General features: G+C 47.1%; 1 protein-coding gene across 3 annotated transcripts in view; it reads left to right on the forward strand.

Annotated features, from left to right (window-relative positions):
* Positions 1-9,468: 9,468 nt before the first annotated feature.
* Positions 9,469-16,962, forward strand: part of gnao1a (guanine nucleotide binding protein (G protein), alpha activating activity polypeptide O, a) — a 96,818-nt gene continuing 89,324 nt past the window's right edge. Inside the window, exons 1-2 of one of the 3 annotated variants that reach the window (XM_088613981.1) lie at positions 9,469-10,128; positions 10,311-10,353. In XM_088613981.1, the coding sequence (XP_088470107.1) occupies positions 10,011-10,128; positions 10,311-10,353 (161 nt within the window). In that variant the 5' untranslated portion in view covers positions 9,469-10,010. The remainder of the gene's footprint in view (positions 10,129-10,310; positions 10,354-16,962) is intronic. The other 2 variants (XM_088613982.1, XM_088613980.1) reach the window with 2 other exon arrangements.

A 16,962-nucleotide genomic window follows, 5' to 3' on the forward strand; every position in this document is an offset into this window, starting at 1 on the left:
TCTCAGCACTGTGTTATGATATAAATTGCTGAGCTCACCTAGAGGTTGGCCCTTTAAAAAGAGTCTGCGTTAGGAAAGTAACTCCCCATTCCCATCAGAATATTTCCTGAAACCAAATGTATCTTCGTCCATCCTGCCTCCCCATCAGAACACGTCCCAGATGACTTGAACAGCATTTAGCTCAACTGAAAGCAAACCAATCAGGAACTAGAAAACCGGGGTCAAAGACAGCCGTTGCACTCCATCCAGGCAGAGTGCACTGAAAAGTGAAGATAAGTCTCCCAGATCTCCCAACACTTCACAAGGTTTTACTGATCATGGTCTGCACACCTCTCAACTGGCAGCCCACTGAAGCTCAGCAGGGTTGAGCCTCGTCAGTACCTGGATGGGAGACTCCTGGGAAGCTATGGTTACTGCTGGAAGTTGTGTTAGTGGGACCAGCGGGGGGCGCCCACCCTGCAGTCTGTGTGGGTCCTAATGCCCCAGTATCGTGATGGGGGCACAAGTAGCAGGCGCCGTCCTGACTCTCAGTGGTCATTAAAGATCCCTGGGTATTTCTCGATAATAGTAGGGACTTATCCCAGTGTCCGGACCAAATTGCCCCCCTTGGCCTTTACTGTGGCCTCCAATTCCTCCCCATATATGATTGGTTGCACTGGCCCTGCGATGGACTGGCGCCCCGTCCAGGGTGTACCCTGCCTCGCGCTCGTTGCTGGCCGGGTAGGCTCCGGTTTCTCGCGACGCCGTATGGCAGAAAGCGATGTGGCACATGACTTGACATGACAATGGTCTGTACATGGCTCATGTCCTATGTGACCCAAGCAGGGCTGTGCTGAGGAAAGAACTGGGCCAGGAATGCATTGTGCCAGCCCTTGTAACCCTTTCCTGTGGGCTAGTGTGGACAGGCAAAGGAAATAGTGCTGGAAGAATGGAGGTAGAGTAAAGCCTGACAGAAGCCACAGGAGACCACACCCAGCTGGTTACATAGCATGTTTGATGCTATCGCAGCAAAACTGCGTTTACTATGAACCTGGTGAAACCAAAACAGAACTGTGTAAGTGCCAATGAAAATCATACAGATTGAGAGTGATCATGTGATGCATCAAAAGAATATTAATGGAAATGTTGTTATCTGTATAAGATTTTGTTTCCTCTGTTTTTAATAATTTGAGCTTTCTTGTTTAGGTGCTGGGATGTCTGCTGAGTGAATGCACAAACCTGCTGTCGGTGGTGAATGCTCTTCTTTTATTCATGAAGAAGTCGGCATAGCCATTTTGTTGATGGGCTGTTCTCACTCAGACCGATGCATTATTGAAACGCAGTGCTCTTACAGTAATACCGGAGTGTATTTCTCAGTGTCTTAAGGAGCAGAGTGGGGGGATTAAGTCCTCTTTGGCTGTTTGGAGCTCCTTGGTGTTTATGGCTTGAATGATCTGTCAGAATCAGGAAACATGACGAAGGCCATCATCTAATCTGATTCTGTACCAGAGAGGCAGTTGTGTAAAGCACAGTACAATCACTGTAGAGGGCATGATGTTCATCACAGGGAAGTGCAGTAAACCAATTGAGTCTTTCAAATTCACTCTGATAAACTGTCCTATCACAAGGGAACATCGGGATTATACACTAAAGCCTGGAGCTTCAACATTCCTTCTGAAGACTTCATGTGCTTTGAATTCAGTTCCTTATTTCTGATAGGTTATTCTGGTACAATGTTTTTAATTAACGATCGCTTAAACGTTCAATCTGCCAATTCCAAGGTGTCTTCAGCTGTGCCCTTGCTGTGTCATGATTTCCTACAGCCCTCTGAGAGAGCAGAAAAGAAGAGAAACAGGAAAAGGAGAAATACTGTAGCAAGAGCTGTTTCTCACAGTGACTGAGCTTTGTGCTGTGCCTGAAATCACATGACTGATGTTCTCTTGAAGAGACCCTATAGAAAATAGGCATTACATAAAAATCTATACAGTAACTTGGTTTACAAAGTTAGCTGCATTTATCTATTCATATGTTTCCGGATAAACCAATCATCACATTCAGCTCTTTTGGATTTAAGTTTTTTGAAACTTTAAAGTGCCAGTGAAGGACTCTGGCTCTCTGAGATAAACACCTGTCTGTCGCAGGACAGCCAGTCCAACAGCAGAGGTATAGAAACTCAGTGCAGGATGGTGAAGTTGGGATTATTCAGATTTTATTTCTCCAAATGAGCATGCATTCAGTATTTTCAGGGATTTAAAAGGATTTATATACCCATATTTTTTAAGGTTTTATGGGATTATGAGGCATGGGATTTTGAGAAGGTTCTCAGAGAAAGATATTTCTTATTATTTGCACAAAAATATGAGTTTATGCTAGGAAAAACATGTCTTGTTTTTAAGCATTATTATTTATGTTTGTGTTAAAAGAATTAAAATCTCACATCTGTTGTAAGGCATATTGCACAGCAGCATTCAGCACCATAATTCAGTTTTTCATTTTTCACCAAAATATGTCTGAACAACACCTGCTTTATAGGTTACATGCATTGCAAGTTTTTACTTAAGAACATAAGGCTACACAAAGATCATTTGACCATAAAGCTTGTTTGTTTGATGGCAGATAAGTGATCAAAGGATCTCATCCTTTCATTTCTTGCATGAAATGGTTAAAATGTTAGTGAAGGACATTCTGGCTCTCTGAGATTAAAGCCTGTCTGTAGCAACAGAGCTGGATCACATGTCCTGTTAATGAAACAAAATTCCTCGTTTTTGTTGTCCATGACAAATGCTTTTTAATATGTGTACATTGAAATGAAATCACTTCTCTCCCTGTTACTCTAAAAGCCAAATTTAAGGCATTTGATTCCAGATGTAGATGAGGGATTATAAAGCTTCAAAAAGGTTGCAGGAAAATGAGTTCAGTACCACATGTTCTTTAAAATCCATTTCTGGATTGATTTTTCTTTAATACATTATTATACACTTAGTGCTTAGTAACACACAGTCACAATACTGGCATATTTATGGAGAGAACAGCAAACCCAAGCATGCTAGCAGGATGAAAATGATTCTGCCAGCTTGGCTTTGGAGACCAGCCAGTGCACTGAATTTTGCCCACAGGCCTGGGAGAAGGAGTCAGTGTGGGAACAGAATGGGGTCTCAGTGCCGGGTCACAGGGCGCCTCCCTTTGTAATTAACGCAGGTCAGGGGGCAGCACCTGAGGCTGCACCGGCTCTGAAGTGCTGCTGTGGCCGCAGCTCATCTCCTCTGTGGTAACAAAGCCCGAGCAAACAAAGGCAGATCAATAGTGTTCTTGTTTCTGGCTCTGCTCTGCCAAGGACCTTGTGGCCTTCTGTAAGTCCCTCCCTTTTTACAGTTTCTGTGTTTGCTGTCTTTCACATCTTCTCTCTCCAGGTGCGGCACTCTAATTCAAGGGAACTGAAAACAGACTCCAATGCCGTTCGGCTCAGCTGAGCCAGATTGAACCCCCGACTCTTCTTGATTGGCCAATAGCTGGAGAGAGGGACCTTCATGAAGAAAGATCAGTGGCAGCATTTCACACACAAACGCGTAGATTGATCAGATTTTTGTTGATGGACTCTGATGTCTGCCAAGAGAAAGATTCGCCCACACTCGTCTCGGTTCCTAAAAACGTCCAGACCACCCTATTTCACTTTGTTTTCAGATGAAAAGACTTCAGCCTGCTGATATTGTGTGTGAGTGTGTCAATAGCATTTTGAAAGCTCTCAGATCATTTGTAAAACACCTGTCTTTTATAAGCTATGTTTTTAGTGCACTTAAAATCTCAGAGCGAACATGAATGCATTAACTTTGGTGGCCATAAGCTACTTTGCACAGCCAGAACTGTATATCCATGAGCTGTTGTTACACAGCCTGACATGTGTAAGTAAGCACTGTGTATGGAAGATCTTCCTCATTTTAACCCCTTTTTAGCCCTTCATACCCACGCTCCGGGCCAGTGTTCCCGGGACATTTCTATCCCAGCCCTCTCCTGCCCTGTGCCCCTCCTCTCCTCTCTTTCCAGCCCCCAATGCCCCACCCTCAGCTGCCACACCTCCACTCTCACTACGCTGTGCTTTTTCTTCTTTCGTTTTCCATTTTAACATGAAATCCGCCTCTGCTTTTTTTCTCCTTTAATTGACGGTCCTTTTAATGTGTTCAGTCTCGTATCATGTAGATCAGAATTCTCTCTGATGGCTGCACCATCAGGAAATGGAATTAAGCCCAACCGCCCCAAATCCCACCCCCTTTCTTCTCACACAGCTTGGCCCAGCTCGGCCCAGCTCAGCCCAGTTCTTACCTAGCCAGTGTTCTGCCGACAGACTGTCAATTACAGAAACATCATGCTTAAATAAAGAGGACTGAGCGGCCATTTCCCAGAAGGGGCGTGCCCTGTGTATTCAGAGCAGCCCTTCCTGTGGGAGACTGGGAAGAAGAGAGCTCCTGCCCCTGCTTTCTGCCTTCATGTCAGTGCAGTCATGCTGGACAAGTAGCACAGCAGACATCACCATGCGCAGATACAGTGGGTCAAAGTGTGGCAGAGGATGTGAATGAATAAATGTAAATGAAGGTATTCTGCTCAGGAAAACCTGCTATGGACTGTGTTAGCATCCTGTGTGCTTGACCTGCTCTGAGAGGATGTGTGGTGAGTGAGTGTTTCTCCCCCCAGTTCCTTCAGTTCCTACTGACACACACAAGCAGGAGGGCAGGGAGAAGCTGGAAAGAAGCCAGGGGTGGAGCAGTATAACCAATATCTGTGGAAGGTTCGAAACTGAATCTGTCTGCTTTGCTTAAACATTAAACTGTGGTGCTTCGCCTACAGCCTAAGTCTTGTCTGCGGTGGCCTGCAGGGCTCAGGGGGGTGTCACCTGTCTCACAAGCACAAAATAAACTCCCCCCTCCTCAGAGAAAGTCTGTCGTCCCACAGACACCAGACAGCACCTGGTGCTACACAGTAAGCAGCAGTGCTTGTTCATCACAGACACTGCCACAGTCCGCTAAATACCCACAGCACCTCTACCTCTGCAGCTCCCAGGTCATGTCAGACAGGTACACTCACCTCTCTGAGGCCATCCCGAATTCTCTCCCGTCTCACCGCCATAGAGAGTGCAGAGAACTGAGGGTTGTTGGGTGTCTCCCACATGTGACTGCAGACACTGGTGCTGAGCATTTGTGCCCTGCTGTCTCTGTGGATCCTGTGCACACTGTGCAGAGACAGACGGCTGGAAAACTCAAGCTCCTTGCACTGGAGTGTGACAAACTTGAACAGTATTGCTGCTGTTTCTGTCTCATCGCGCGGAGGTCCCTGGAGCATCCGGAAATAAGACTATGAAAGCTTTTCCTTAGAAGAGCTTTCAAATTATTGTGTAGGATATTTATTTTGGAATATTTCAAGAAACAAAATCAGTAAAAGACGTCTGAATCTGGCACACACACACACACATCTATGCACTATATAGACAGTATATAGTACAGTATATACACACATAAGGAAATTTCAGAAAACCAGTGAAGTGTGAGAATTCCTCGTCTCAATGTTGACCCATTTCTGCACAGAGCTATCCCAGAGAGCTCTTGGATTGGTCGGTCTAGCTCGGTTTTACTGCAGAGACTTCTTAGGTGGCAACCCTGTGAGATGTCCACAGACAAAAACTGCATTAATGCAGTTTATTTGCAAACGTGGCAATTTATATTTAGGTGACTTACTAAGGAAACTGTTTTTTCATGAATGGCGGGGACTCGTTTCCTGGAGAATGAGGAGGATTTAGGATTTAGTGATGCCTTTCTGTGAACCACATTAATATCAGGTATTGTTTTCTTTAGTGAAAGCCGTGCAAATCAGTTTAATTCACCAAATTAAATTTTAGCTTTTTTTGGATTACAAAGCCTGGACTCTTGAACGCAGTGAGTCTTAGACTCTATTTTTTTTTTACTTAAGGTTTTTCTTATGGTCATTTACAGCTGATCACTCAACACATTCACTCTTTTAAAGTTAGTCTTAACTAAAGTGTAGATCACCTCAAATGATCTGGGCCGAAGTGTTACAGTGTTGTAGCCAATGATATAATTAGACTAGCTGTGTAGCTGAGAGCTCTGGTGGGGTTTGAGACCTCTGTTTTATATCCTTTGCCTTTAGATGGGCTATGGAAACCCCAGACAGCTGAAAGGTGTTGCAGCTAAGGGATCCTGTGCTGTTGGTGACCAGAGCTACACTAATCTGTCTGTCCTGCTCATCACTGACATCCCTTGAATATACTCCAAGCACCAGGCAGCCTTGGAGACTAGCTTTTACCACTAAAAACAAGACGTGGCTCAAGTGCAAAGAATAGGTTTAATCAGTTTTATTAGAAATAGTAGGTATAGTGGTATTTTTAAGGTATTGTTAGATATAACAACAGTGCATTATTTGCTTCTTGTTAACTGCAGACTCTTTAAACATCAAGTCCATCCTGTTTTCAATTTATTCTACCATTCCTTGAAAGTAAAAATAAATGGCCTTTCTCTGATTTTTTTATGCATTTTCATTTATTTTCACATGCCACTGTGGTATAGGCTTGGCAGCTGTCATTAAGAGAGCCTTACCCATATGGTTCATTACGGGTCTCTGCTTGGCCTACCACAGTGCCATTACCCAGCCTGCTCTGGGATGCCAGGGGAACTTCTCGGAGTGTGGTGCAATGACAAGAGTGAGGCCTGGGCACAGGGGACAGCCTTGGGCTCGGCTCTGTGCACTACTGTGCATCACTTCCTTCTGCTTCCTTAACGTCTTGATCACCCGTAGTCTGATATCCTGAATCTTTTCACTTGGGCTTGTAGGTAAGCCCAAGCTTATACAAAAATGCCAGATGTAGATATATGTGATATCCAGAAATTAAATGATTACCTTACCCAGGCACCTTGTGACTGCAAAGTGCTACATGAGCAAACTTACTTCTCCAACACTGATGATGGTGACAATAACAATGATAATAATAAGAAAGAGAAGTAGACGAAGCTTGTTTAAACAAATGCTAGCTGCTTGGTGTGAAGGTTAGAGAGCTTCACACTGGTTGGCCACAGGAAATCCAGGGCACTCGGGTCCCAGGCAGGCTGGCCGCCCTGCGAGGGGGTCAGATCGCGTGTGAGAGCCTGGGAGGGGCAGGAGGAAGAAAGATGGCCAGCTGGCAGGATTCGTGCCCTCTGGGAAGGCTAGGGAGGAGTCTGAAACCAGGCTTACTACTGGCATGTGCATTACAATGGCTTTTTTTCATGATTGTGCAATTCATCAATTAACCAATCACACACTCGGTCAGACAGAAGTAACACTGGGGCTAATAACTCCCTGGGTCTCCTCTCTCTTGTACATAGACCAACAGTACATAGATCACATGTGGAATCTACTGGGTTCTGAATGATGACACAGCTTCAAACTACACAGGTAATCACTGCACAGACATTCATGGCTCGGGACAGTTTTCAACAGTTTTTAGGTGCACTTTTAAGTTACTATTACAGAAAGAGCTGTGACTTTCATGCAATTTACAGTGCTTGCAGCTTCATGTCCTAATACTATAGAGATGCTATTTTAAATGTACAAAGCCTGAACACCCTGATCTATAGACTACAGAATTCTCTCAGTTTAAATCCGGCAGCTCAGACACACAGGAGGCAATCAGGTCGAAGGAGAAAACATTTCAGTGTCGATCTGGTATCATCCTGAAAAAGAAAGACTCCCAGCAATAGGAGGTCATTAAACTGCTCCAGATGAATGAAGAAACGGATACAGTTTTCCCCCGCAGCCTGGACAGACAAGGGCTCCCTGGATTTTGATATGTCTGGTAATGCATACTGAACAAATCTGCTTAGGAAAGATCATGTATTACAGAGCAGATTCTGCAGCACAAAACATCTCCCAACAGCATATTTTTGAGCAGTTAAAAGGAAAATTCATTGTGCTGTTTATTACAATATCACTTTTATGAAGCAGAAGTAGAGTTCTTGTTTCACTTCAAACTTTGACAAGACAGATAATGGCTTTCAGAGTTGTGTGGGGACTGTTTTCATTAACAGGCAATTATAAAATAAATCAAACTCAATTTAGCTCATGCTGTGTTCATTTTGGTCTTACATATTGTAGGTAGTGCGTCTGATGCAGAGCAGTAAGCACGCATAGTATCTAGAAGTCCTGTCAGCAATAGCAGACTCTCCTACAGGTGTTAAGTTAATCAATCTGTCGTCTTCAGGCCATGAGGAGAGGAGCACCAGGTTTCTGGGACACAACGGATCATGTTTTAGAAACATATTGATTAGTTTTTTCTGTGGATTTGTAGTGGTTGGGGACTAGTCTCGTGTGTCATGACCATGTAATGGGATTCGATTTGGGAGCTTTGGAAACGGAGAAAAACAAAGCAGGCCTTCCTGCATTTCTGTAAATGGTGGCTGTTAAGATGGCGAAGCTAACTAATGCCACTTCCTTCGTGCGCACAACCATCACTTTCTCTGGGAAAATGCTTCTACTGAACCGAATAGCACTTGTAGAAGGAGTCAGTCCAGAGCTCTAACCAGCATGCAAAGGTGTTCTACATCAGTTAAGTGTGTTCGTGTATGTAGGCAAGACTGCACGTACCATAGAGTTACAACACGAATAGTCACATTTTATTGCCTGTCTTAAAAAAGTGCCACCTCCTCTCATTCAGAAACAAACGCTTTTGTATTTAAGGCCGAGCACTTGATCCCGGAGCCGCAGTAATCCTGTAGCTCCAGTGCGCGTGTTCGTTGTCGCAGCCAGGAGAGGTCAAAGTGCGCTTTCTGTCCTCGAGCAGAGCGATCGGATGAGCTTTGAGCTTTCAAAACTCACGTGATGCCACACAGTACAGTCATTTTCTTATGACTGAACGAAAGGTGCGCGAATCCCTTGATAACAGGTTATATTTCACTAGTAACAGACTTCTGCAGAATTTTACGGACCATTTCTGTAAAATAAACTTGATTTAGTGAGGGAGCAAACTCCCACAAGGCTGAGTTTCTAGAAAGGTATTACCGATGGACCTACGTGTAGATCAGGACTCGGGGGCGCTACACCCTTTCTCAACTTTTTTGTACATTTCAGTTTACTCTTTGCACGACTGCACAGCACGACAATAACGCAGCTGAGAGTAAGGGATCTCTCTGCAATAGATTAGCTGGAGTTATAATTGACAATTCTTCTAAACCTCAAAGCGGTTTTGCGATTCTCCCTTGACTAAACAACTCGAAATAAAACAAAATAAAGAAATGATTTCAATAGTCGTCATGGTACGCTCTACAGAAGGGGGCTCTCTTTTAAATATCCCGTGTCAATAATCGAAGTCCTCCAGAGAGCTTCGCTAGACCACACCTCGGTGCGAATACGCCCGGCCTGCACAGACACCTTCCTGGACACAATAGAGCACAAAGCTCCAGTCTGCACCCGCACACTCGGGAAGTTTTCAGAGAACGACAGTGACAACGGCTACTCGCACAGGCGGGTCACTCGGGGGCGATCCCGCTCCTCAAAGCTCGTCCTTAAACAGGAGAAGCAGCGACAGAAGGGAGGGGAGAGGTCCTTCCCTCTGGATGGAGACGGTTAACGGTACTATCAGGATGCTCGCCGGAGCATGCTCGCTCGGTTTCTGACGTCAGTGAAATTGTCAGGGAGCACTGAGTCTGGCGCACTCTCCCTCCTGCCTCTCCATTGTGAACAGCTGAACGATGCGATCGCTCGCAGCCATCGCCGCCGCCCATTAGAGACCCCCAGCCCGAGCACCGAGCAGACGGACCCCCGAGAGAGAGAGAGAGAGCCCAGCCCTGTTCAGACCCGTGCCAACTGTAGTCGATCCGGTTTTTAATGCGTTAGTCGCCGAGAGACGGAGGGAGAGCGAGCGAGCGAGCGAGCGAGAGAGCGAGTGAGCGAGCGAGAAAGAGAGGGTACAGGGAAGAAACAGAAAAAAGGAGGATTGCTTGCTTTGATACCTTGCGTCTTTTTGGAAAGAAAAAGAGAGCCGAGATTTCCTAACCATGGGATGTACTCTGAGCGCCGAGGAAAGAGCCGCTTTGGAGAGGAGCAAAGCCATCGAGAAAAACCTGAAAGAAGACGGAATCACTGCCGCAAAAGATGTGAAATTACTCCTGCTAGGTAAGGCTGTGCTACGCTGACAAGCCCGGCTGTGGCCACTGTGGCTGTCGCCCATTCAGACCCTGCAGGCGAGAGAGAGCAGTCCCGGCGTTAGCGCGGCTGCTCGTCTGGCTCTAATCTCGTTTATCTCCTTACAACACAACACTGACGGCCCTTTTTATTCTGTGTTTTTATCCCAACAGGGGCAGGGGAATCAGGCAAAAGCACCATCGTGAAGCAGATGAAGTAAGTGGGCTGGTGTTAATGTCTTTTCGCCTTTAACAAGGGCTGTGATTTTTTTTTTCTCTCTTCGCCCCACCAATCGCCCCCCACCCCCCGACTCCCCTCCCCTCCCTGTCCATTCTCACCCTAGTCCGGTTGGCTAATACTTAGGTCCGCCATATTTTTCAAGGAATTATGATCTTTTTAGCACCGATCGAGCGCACCTAGCAACGCAGGCTTCGGAGACAAATTGGCAATGTGTGAGGCTTGGCCGTGAACGAATGCGTGTGCTGTTCACGGTAATGGTGCTGAAAAAGCAGAGAAAACCCTCGGTTTCGCGTGTGATCTTGTCCACTGAGCGCCGTGCGTGTGGAGCGGAGGCGAGCGGTTGTAGCCCGCCGGAGAGCCATTAGGAGCGCACCTCTTCTCTCTTAAGATTAATGCCTCGGTTTGAGCGCTCATCCCCCACCAGTTCCTGATCTCCTGACACGGGCTTGGAGAGTTAGCTCCCTCACATTCATTTAAAAAATCTGCCTATAATAAGGATTTAACTGGGGCAGAGATCTGCCATTTAAAGCCCCGTTTAGTGGAGATTTCAGGATTTTCCCCCCACGCCAGCTATTAAAACGGCCACGGGGGTGGTGGCAGCGCTTCCATTGTAAAAAGCAAATTGGAGTGTATTGTGTGTGGATCGCACACAACCACACAGATACTGCGCGCAGACTAGAGTGTGAACTCGCGTGTGTGGAAGAACAGCACCCGAACCTGTCTTCAGATACGGCCATTTTTTAATCTCACCCAGCCCAAGACAGCCGAGTGCTCCTGCCTGCCTTCTAATTTCTTTTCTTCGTGTCTCATGTTGCGACCAGCAGGACAGCTCGGCTAGATTAGCCCATTTTTGGTTTAGTTCGCGCTAATAATAATAATAATAATAATAATAATAATAATAATAATAATAATAATACGTGGATGTATAATGAAGCACATACATCTGTTGTGTCTGAAGGGAACCGTATGTATGTATGGCGCCTGATTAGAAACAAAGTGGGATTTTGGAAATAACGGTACTGTGTACTGAGCCTGCGGGTACTCGGCTGAAAACCGCCCCAGTGCCTTTGCCCGAGACGGGTTCCCCTCTTCCCCTTTTGTGACATTCACATTTGTTCCTTGTAAATCGGTGGCTCAGTTTGCAGGTGTGTACCTGTCGGTAGTAAAGCCAATTGTAAAAATAAGCCCGTATTGCAATGGCAGCGGGGCCCCTTCTGCGTTTGTGAGGGGAAGATCAGAGGATTTCAGGCGGTTGAGGTGGTGGACAGCGCCCAGCAGCGCCTGTTCGCTCAATCGTTGGAATTCGGAAACACTCGGGTGCTGTCGGGTATGGGTTCACCTACCGAGAAGGAGCGCTTGGAAAGGAGGGGGGATTCGGAGCGGATTTCTGCTGCATTCGGAGGCGTTCGGGCGTGTTCAGAGAGCCCAAGGTTGAGAGGGAAAGAGGAAAAGTCCGTAGAGTATTCTCTGCTTCGCCGGAGAACGGCAGTGGAGTTTGGATCGGGATTGTTAAAGGGAAATAAAAAACAAGATCCCATAGCAGGCAGTGTTGGGTTGGAGCGAAAGTGCTCAAGCAGTCTCCAGGCTTTATTAAGACAGGGAAAGGTAGGCTTTCAGGCGAGGTCTTGATATTACCGGTGCAATAACGTACCAACACTGTTAACTGTATGCAACAAAAACAAACCTGTTCGCCCGTCATTTATGAAATGACAACTTGTGACAATTTAATTTAATTCACGACCAGCCTCGACAGATCTGCTTTTAAAACTCCTGCCTTGTGTTTGTAGATGAATGGGAGCGACAGTTAAAGACAACATTTGCATAGAAAGCGGCATTAAACCGTCGTTGTCCAAATTCTAGAGAATTGATCTCCCCCCACATCTGTTTGGCTAAAATCAATGGATTGTGATTGTTTTTGTGTGGGAGCAAAAAAAAAAAAACCCAACTGAAAAGGATAAGGGGTGTTGAAGCAGTTTCTGTATTGCTGGGGATAAGGGTGTGTTAACATCAAAGAATCTGGTCAGAGTCAGGAACTGAGCGAGTCCTGACAGTCAATTGGGCTATGGTCAGTGGACCCATCCACTGAGGGGGAACTGTACTTCCACCACCTTTGGACAGACCAGTGCAGGGGGAGGTGCTGGTGAATCTTGGGCTTTTCTGATACAGGGCCAGAACCGACTGGGCCGGTAACATGAACACTGTCGTCGTGTGATCCTGGGGGGACCACACTCCCTCACGTCCTTCACTGCACACGCCTGGTTGAAAGGCAGGACGCCATAGGATGCCAGGAAACTGTGCTATAGCCCTGAGTCTCTGCTGGGTCTGAGGGAGTGCAGGGGGTTGCTTGGGGGTGCCTGAATTCTTCTGCTCTCCTACTTGGGAGATGCTGTAGTGCAGAAGGAGATTGAGGAATTTCGGACGAGACTGATGAGCTCCTCACAGCACAACCTCAAGGCCTTCTCACTGCAGTGAGCAGGAAAAGGGGCTCTTGAATAAAGGGGTGTCCGAGGAACAGCAAGGTCCTGATTCCAGAGCCGTGATGTTAGTCTGATGCTGGGGCTGTGCCTGAGTTCCTCAGGGTTTGGAAAGTTGAGGTGTGGGGAGTGGTCAGCACGGTGCTCAGCTCACTACCTGAGTTCCTCAGGGTTTGGAAAGTTGAGGTGTGGGGAGTGGTCAGCACGGTGCTCAGCTCACTGCCTGAGTTCCTCAGGGTTTGGAAAGTTGAGGTGTGGGGAGTGGTCAGCACGGTGCTCAGCTCACTGCCTGAGTTCCTCAGGGTTTGGAAAGTTGAGGTGTGGGGAGTGGTCAGCACGGTGCTCAGCTCACTGCCTGAGTTCCTCAGGGTTTGGAAAGTTGAGGTGTGGGGAGCGGTCAGCACGGTGCTCAGCTCACTGCCTGAGTTTTCCTGGTTAGCCTGTGGTTAAGGCCTGTTCTGTGGTCAGTGAAAATGGAACATTTCCACACCTGCTCCCCCGAAAAATAAACCTGAGAGCCCCAACTCCTGCCTTTACACAGACATGAACAGCACTGCAGCTCCTCTGCAGCCTTTCAGAACCGCTGTTTTCTTTCTGTAATTCTGCCATAATTTTATCGCTGAAATATTTCAGAATTTGCTTTCTGTCTGTATACCCTCACATTATCTGCGTGCCTGCTTTGTTTTGTTTAAGTGATGTGGTTAAGTTACTCAAGGCTTTTCTGGCCTGTGACTAAGACATAGCGACAATCATGGCTTTTAAAGTTTGCTGTGGATAACAGTCCCACCCTGCCTCTTTCAGCAGGGGGATGAGTTTCCTCAGTGAGGCGAATTCACCCCGTCGGAAGACTCGCAAATGCTGTCTCTCTTGTGGCTGTCTTGAATCGGGCGCATTCATTACAGAACAGAACTGTCAATGCAAGCTAATAATAGCATATCGTACTGTAATATAAAGTACTAATAGATTTATGCCCATTTATATCACAGAACTCCAAAACAAGACTTTGTCACCTCCAGGGTTTTCATCCATGGAATTAAAATGAGCAAGAAACAGCCACACAGGTATTTAAAACAGGCCTCAAAGCTGAGAAGGCCAGTGTGAAAAATTGATCCCTTCAGGCACAGGGCTAATGAAGATGGTGTCGTTGCCTTGGTGACGCGTTGGGCCCCTTATGCCCAGGTAATGAACACAAAAGCCATTTAGCGTGCAGGTAGGTGAGCTGATGCTGCAGACGGTGACAGCGGTGATAAGAGCTTCTCCGCGGCCAACAGCAGGGGTGCAGCCCCTCCGGGCCCCGGGCCAGCCAGCCTGGGCCTGAACCGGACCCGGGTCCTTGGTGCCGGGCTGTGCACTTGTTAGCTGTTACACTTCACCTCAGTCCACTGCTAGAAGGTTTGAGGCGGCTCACCTGCTGGCTGCCCGGTGACACTCCATGTGACCCTGTGTGCGTGTGGAGGCGGCTGTCTGTCTCCGCCCCCTCGCCGGGCTGCTCTTCTCAACAGAGACTAATGCCAGTGAGGCATCGGAGTCCAGCTGCCTGCACTGTAGCACAAAACCATAAGGAAGCCAAAGATGTTTTTTCAGAGATATTTTTCCAAATTTAGAAGAAAATCTCTTTCAGCTGTGTGACATACAGGTTGCACCGGGCCTGTGTCTCCTCCCTGTTGCATAATACAAATAACATGGGCAGCTTTCCATTGGGATCGCATCATCGTCACCCTTTCAGCCTGCAGGTCCAGCCCGTGTGAGTGTCACGGGTGTGATCAGGCCGTGTGAGTAGGGACGTGGTGTGGAGAGTGATATCGCAGGCATGGGGGGTGTGACTCTGGACACCTTGGGGAGTGTCTGGCAGGAGAATTTCTATAGCAGGGGCTCCTTGGAGAGCTGTGGATTACTTGTTACTGCGACAGGCAGCTCACTAGATCCCAGATTATGGCACCTGAGTGGTTTTGAAGTGATCACAGATGCATACTGTCTGTTAATTCTTATCACGTGCAATAATCTGTTCAGTATGTCTGCTGAGGTGCTCTGTTACCAGTTGTATTTTGTGGAGAAAAGTGTTATGCTGCAAACTTCCAGATTTCTCATGTTTCTGTGTAGAACTGACATGTCAGGGGTGTCAGCGGTATGGGTATAGTGGGTTGGATGTGTCAATGCAGTGGGAGGTGTCATCTGTTCGGGCGTGTCAGTGGGGTGGGCGTGTCAGTGTGGTGGGTGGTGTCAGTGGGGTGGGCGTGTCAGTGTGGTGGGTGGTGTCAGTGGGGTGGGCGTGTCAATGTGGTGGGTGGTGTCAGTGGGGTGGGCGTGTCAGTGTGGTGGGTGGTGTCAGTGGGGTGGGCGTGTCAATGTGGTGGGTGGTATGATCTGTATGGGTGTACCAGTTGGGTGGGCGTGTCACTATGATGGGCGTGTCTGTTGGGTGGGCGTGTTAATCAAGTAGGCGTGTCAGTTGCATGGGTTAGGGGGTTGGTAGATTACTGTCTTCACAGAACCCCTGGCACTTTAGCTCAGTGCTCTTCAATTCCAAGTCTGCCTTTTCACTTGGCTCCTAAAGATCCTTGAACCTTTAGAAGAAGAGTAAGATGAGCAGCGAACTGCAAGTGAGAGGTCTCAGGAGCAACGCTTCGTGTGCTGATTGGAAGCTGATAGAATCTGTCATCAGTCCATCACTAACTCAATTTTATCAGTTTGGTTAAAATTGACTGTGTCCTTAGGCTCTGGTTCAATTAATAGTTTTTTTCTGTGATTAGAACAAGGAATTCCCTCAAATCCCTTTAGGATTTAAAACACTTAATTAAAAAAATAACACAGAAGCAGATGTTCTGGATTGTGTCATTCTTGTTCATAATTGCACAATAAGCGCTGGGTCTCTTGTTCAGGCAGGATTTTTGTTTTTCCTTGGGAATGACTAAATTACTGAACGTTCCTGCTTAAGGCTATAGGTGGCCATTCATTAAACTAATTGTAGAAATTACATTTTATTTTTTTTCTTCCCACCACAATTGCTAATTCATGCTGCCTTGGTTGGGTGTTTTTCTGCTAAATGGAACCATTTTCTTCATCGGGACATGCTGTATACATTATATATTTACAGCAATAATTATATTGAATAACCATTGTATAGCTAAAGAGGGTGACCTGGCAGGCCTTTATGGCGGTGCTCTGGGTGCTGTGGGGAGAGAGGTTTTTCAGACAGGCGTAGTGCTGGATACCAGCATCAATCAGCGGCGCAGCTCTTTTAAAGTGCTTCAGATGAAGGCTCTGGGCCCCGTGTGGCTTCACCATTTGTTTGCACATTTAAGAAGATTGTTTCTTTCTAAGCCCTCGGTGAAAATGTCAGCGCTGTGGGCGTTTCCTGCTGACAGCTATCAGGGTAACAAGAACAGCATGTGGAAAGAAGATGGAGAAGCCCTTTTTCATAATCATATTAACAGCTTCAGCCCAAAGCGCACCATTCCCCCGAAGCTACCGTCTGCTGTACTGGGGCGCGCTGCACTGCACAGCTGCCTCTGTCATACAAGTCCTTGAAAAAGTCATAAAAGTCATAAAATTCCTTGCAGCTTCGGAAATGGACAGTCCAGGCTCTGGGGCTGAGTCCAGTGGAAGCTGAGTATGGGTTCTGTGTTCATCCGGGCAGACAGAGAGGGCAGAGGGTCCGATCCTGATAGGTTTGGTTCTGTGCTCCTCCGGGCTGACAGAGAGGGCAGAGGGTCCGATCCTGATGGGCTTGGTTCTGTGTTCCTCCGGGCAGACAGAGAGGGCAGAGGGTCCGATCCTGATGGGTTTGGTTCTGTGTTCCTCCGGGTAGACAGAGAGGGCAGAGGGTCTGATCCTGATGGTCTTGGTTCTGTGTATCTGGGTTCTGTGCCCTCCGGGCAGACAGAGAGGGTAGAGGGTCCGATCCTGATGGGCTTGGTTCTGTGTTCCTCCGGGCAGACAGAGAGGGCAGAGGGTCAGATCCTGATGGGCTTGGTTCTGTGTCTGGGTTCTGTACTCCTCTGTGTTGCTCCGGGCAGACAGAGAGGGCAGAGGGTCTGATCCTGATGGGCTTGGTTCTGTGTCTGGGTTCTGTACTCCTCTGTGTTCCTCCGGGCAGACAGAGAGGGCAGAG

The sequence above is a fragment of the Lepisosteus platostomus genome, chromosome 20 (assembly GCF_059453375.1).
Source record: "Lepisosteus platostomus isolate fLepPlt1 chromosome 20, fLepPlt1.hap1, whole genome shotgun sequence".
Lineage (NCBI taxonomy): Eukaryota > Metazoa > Chordata > Actinopteri > Semionotiformes > Lepisosteidae > Lepisosteus > Lepisosteus platostomus.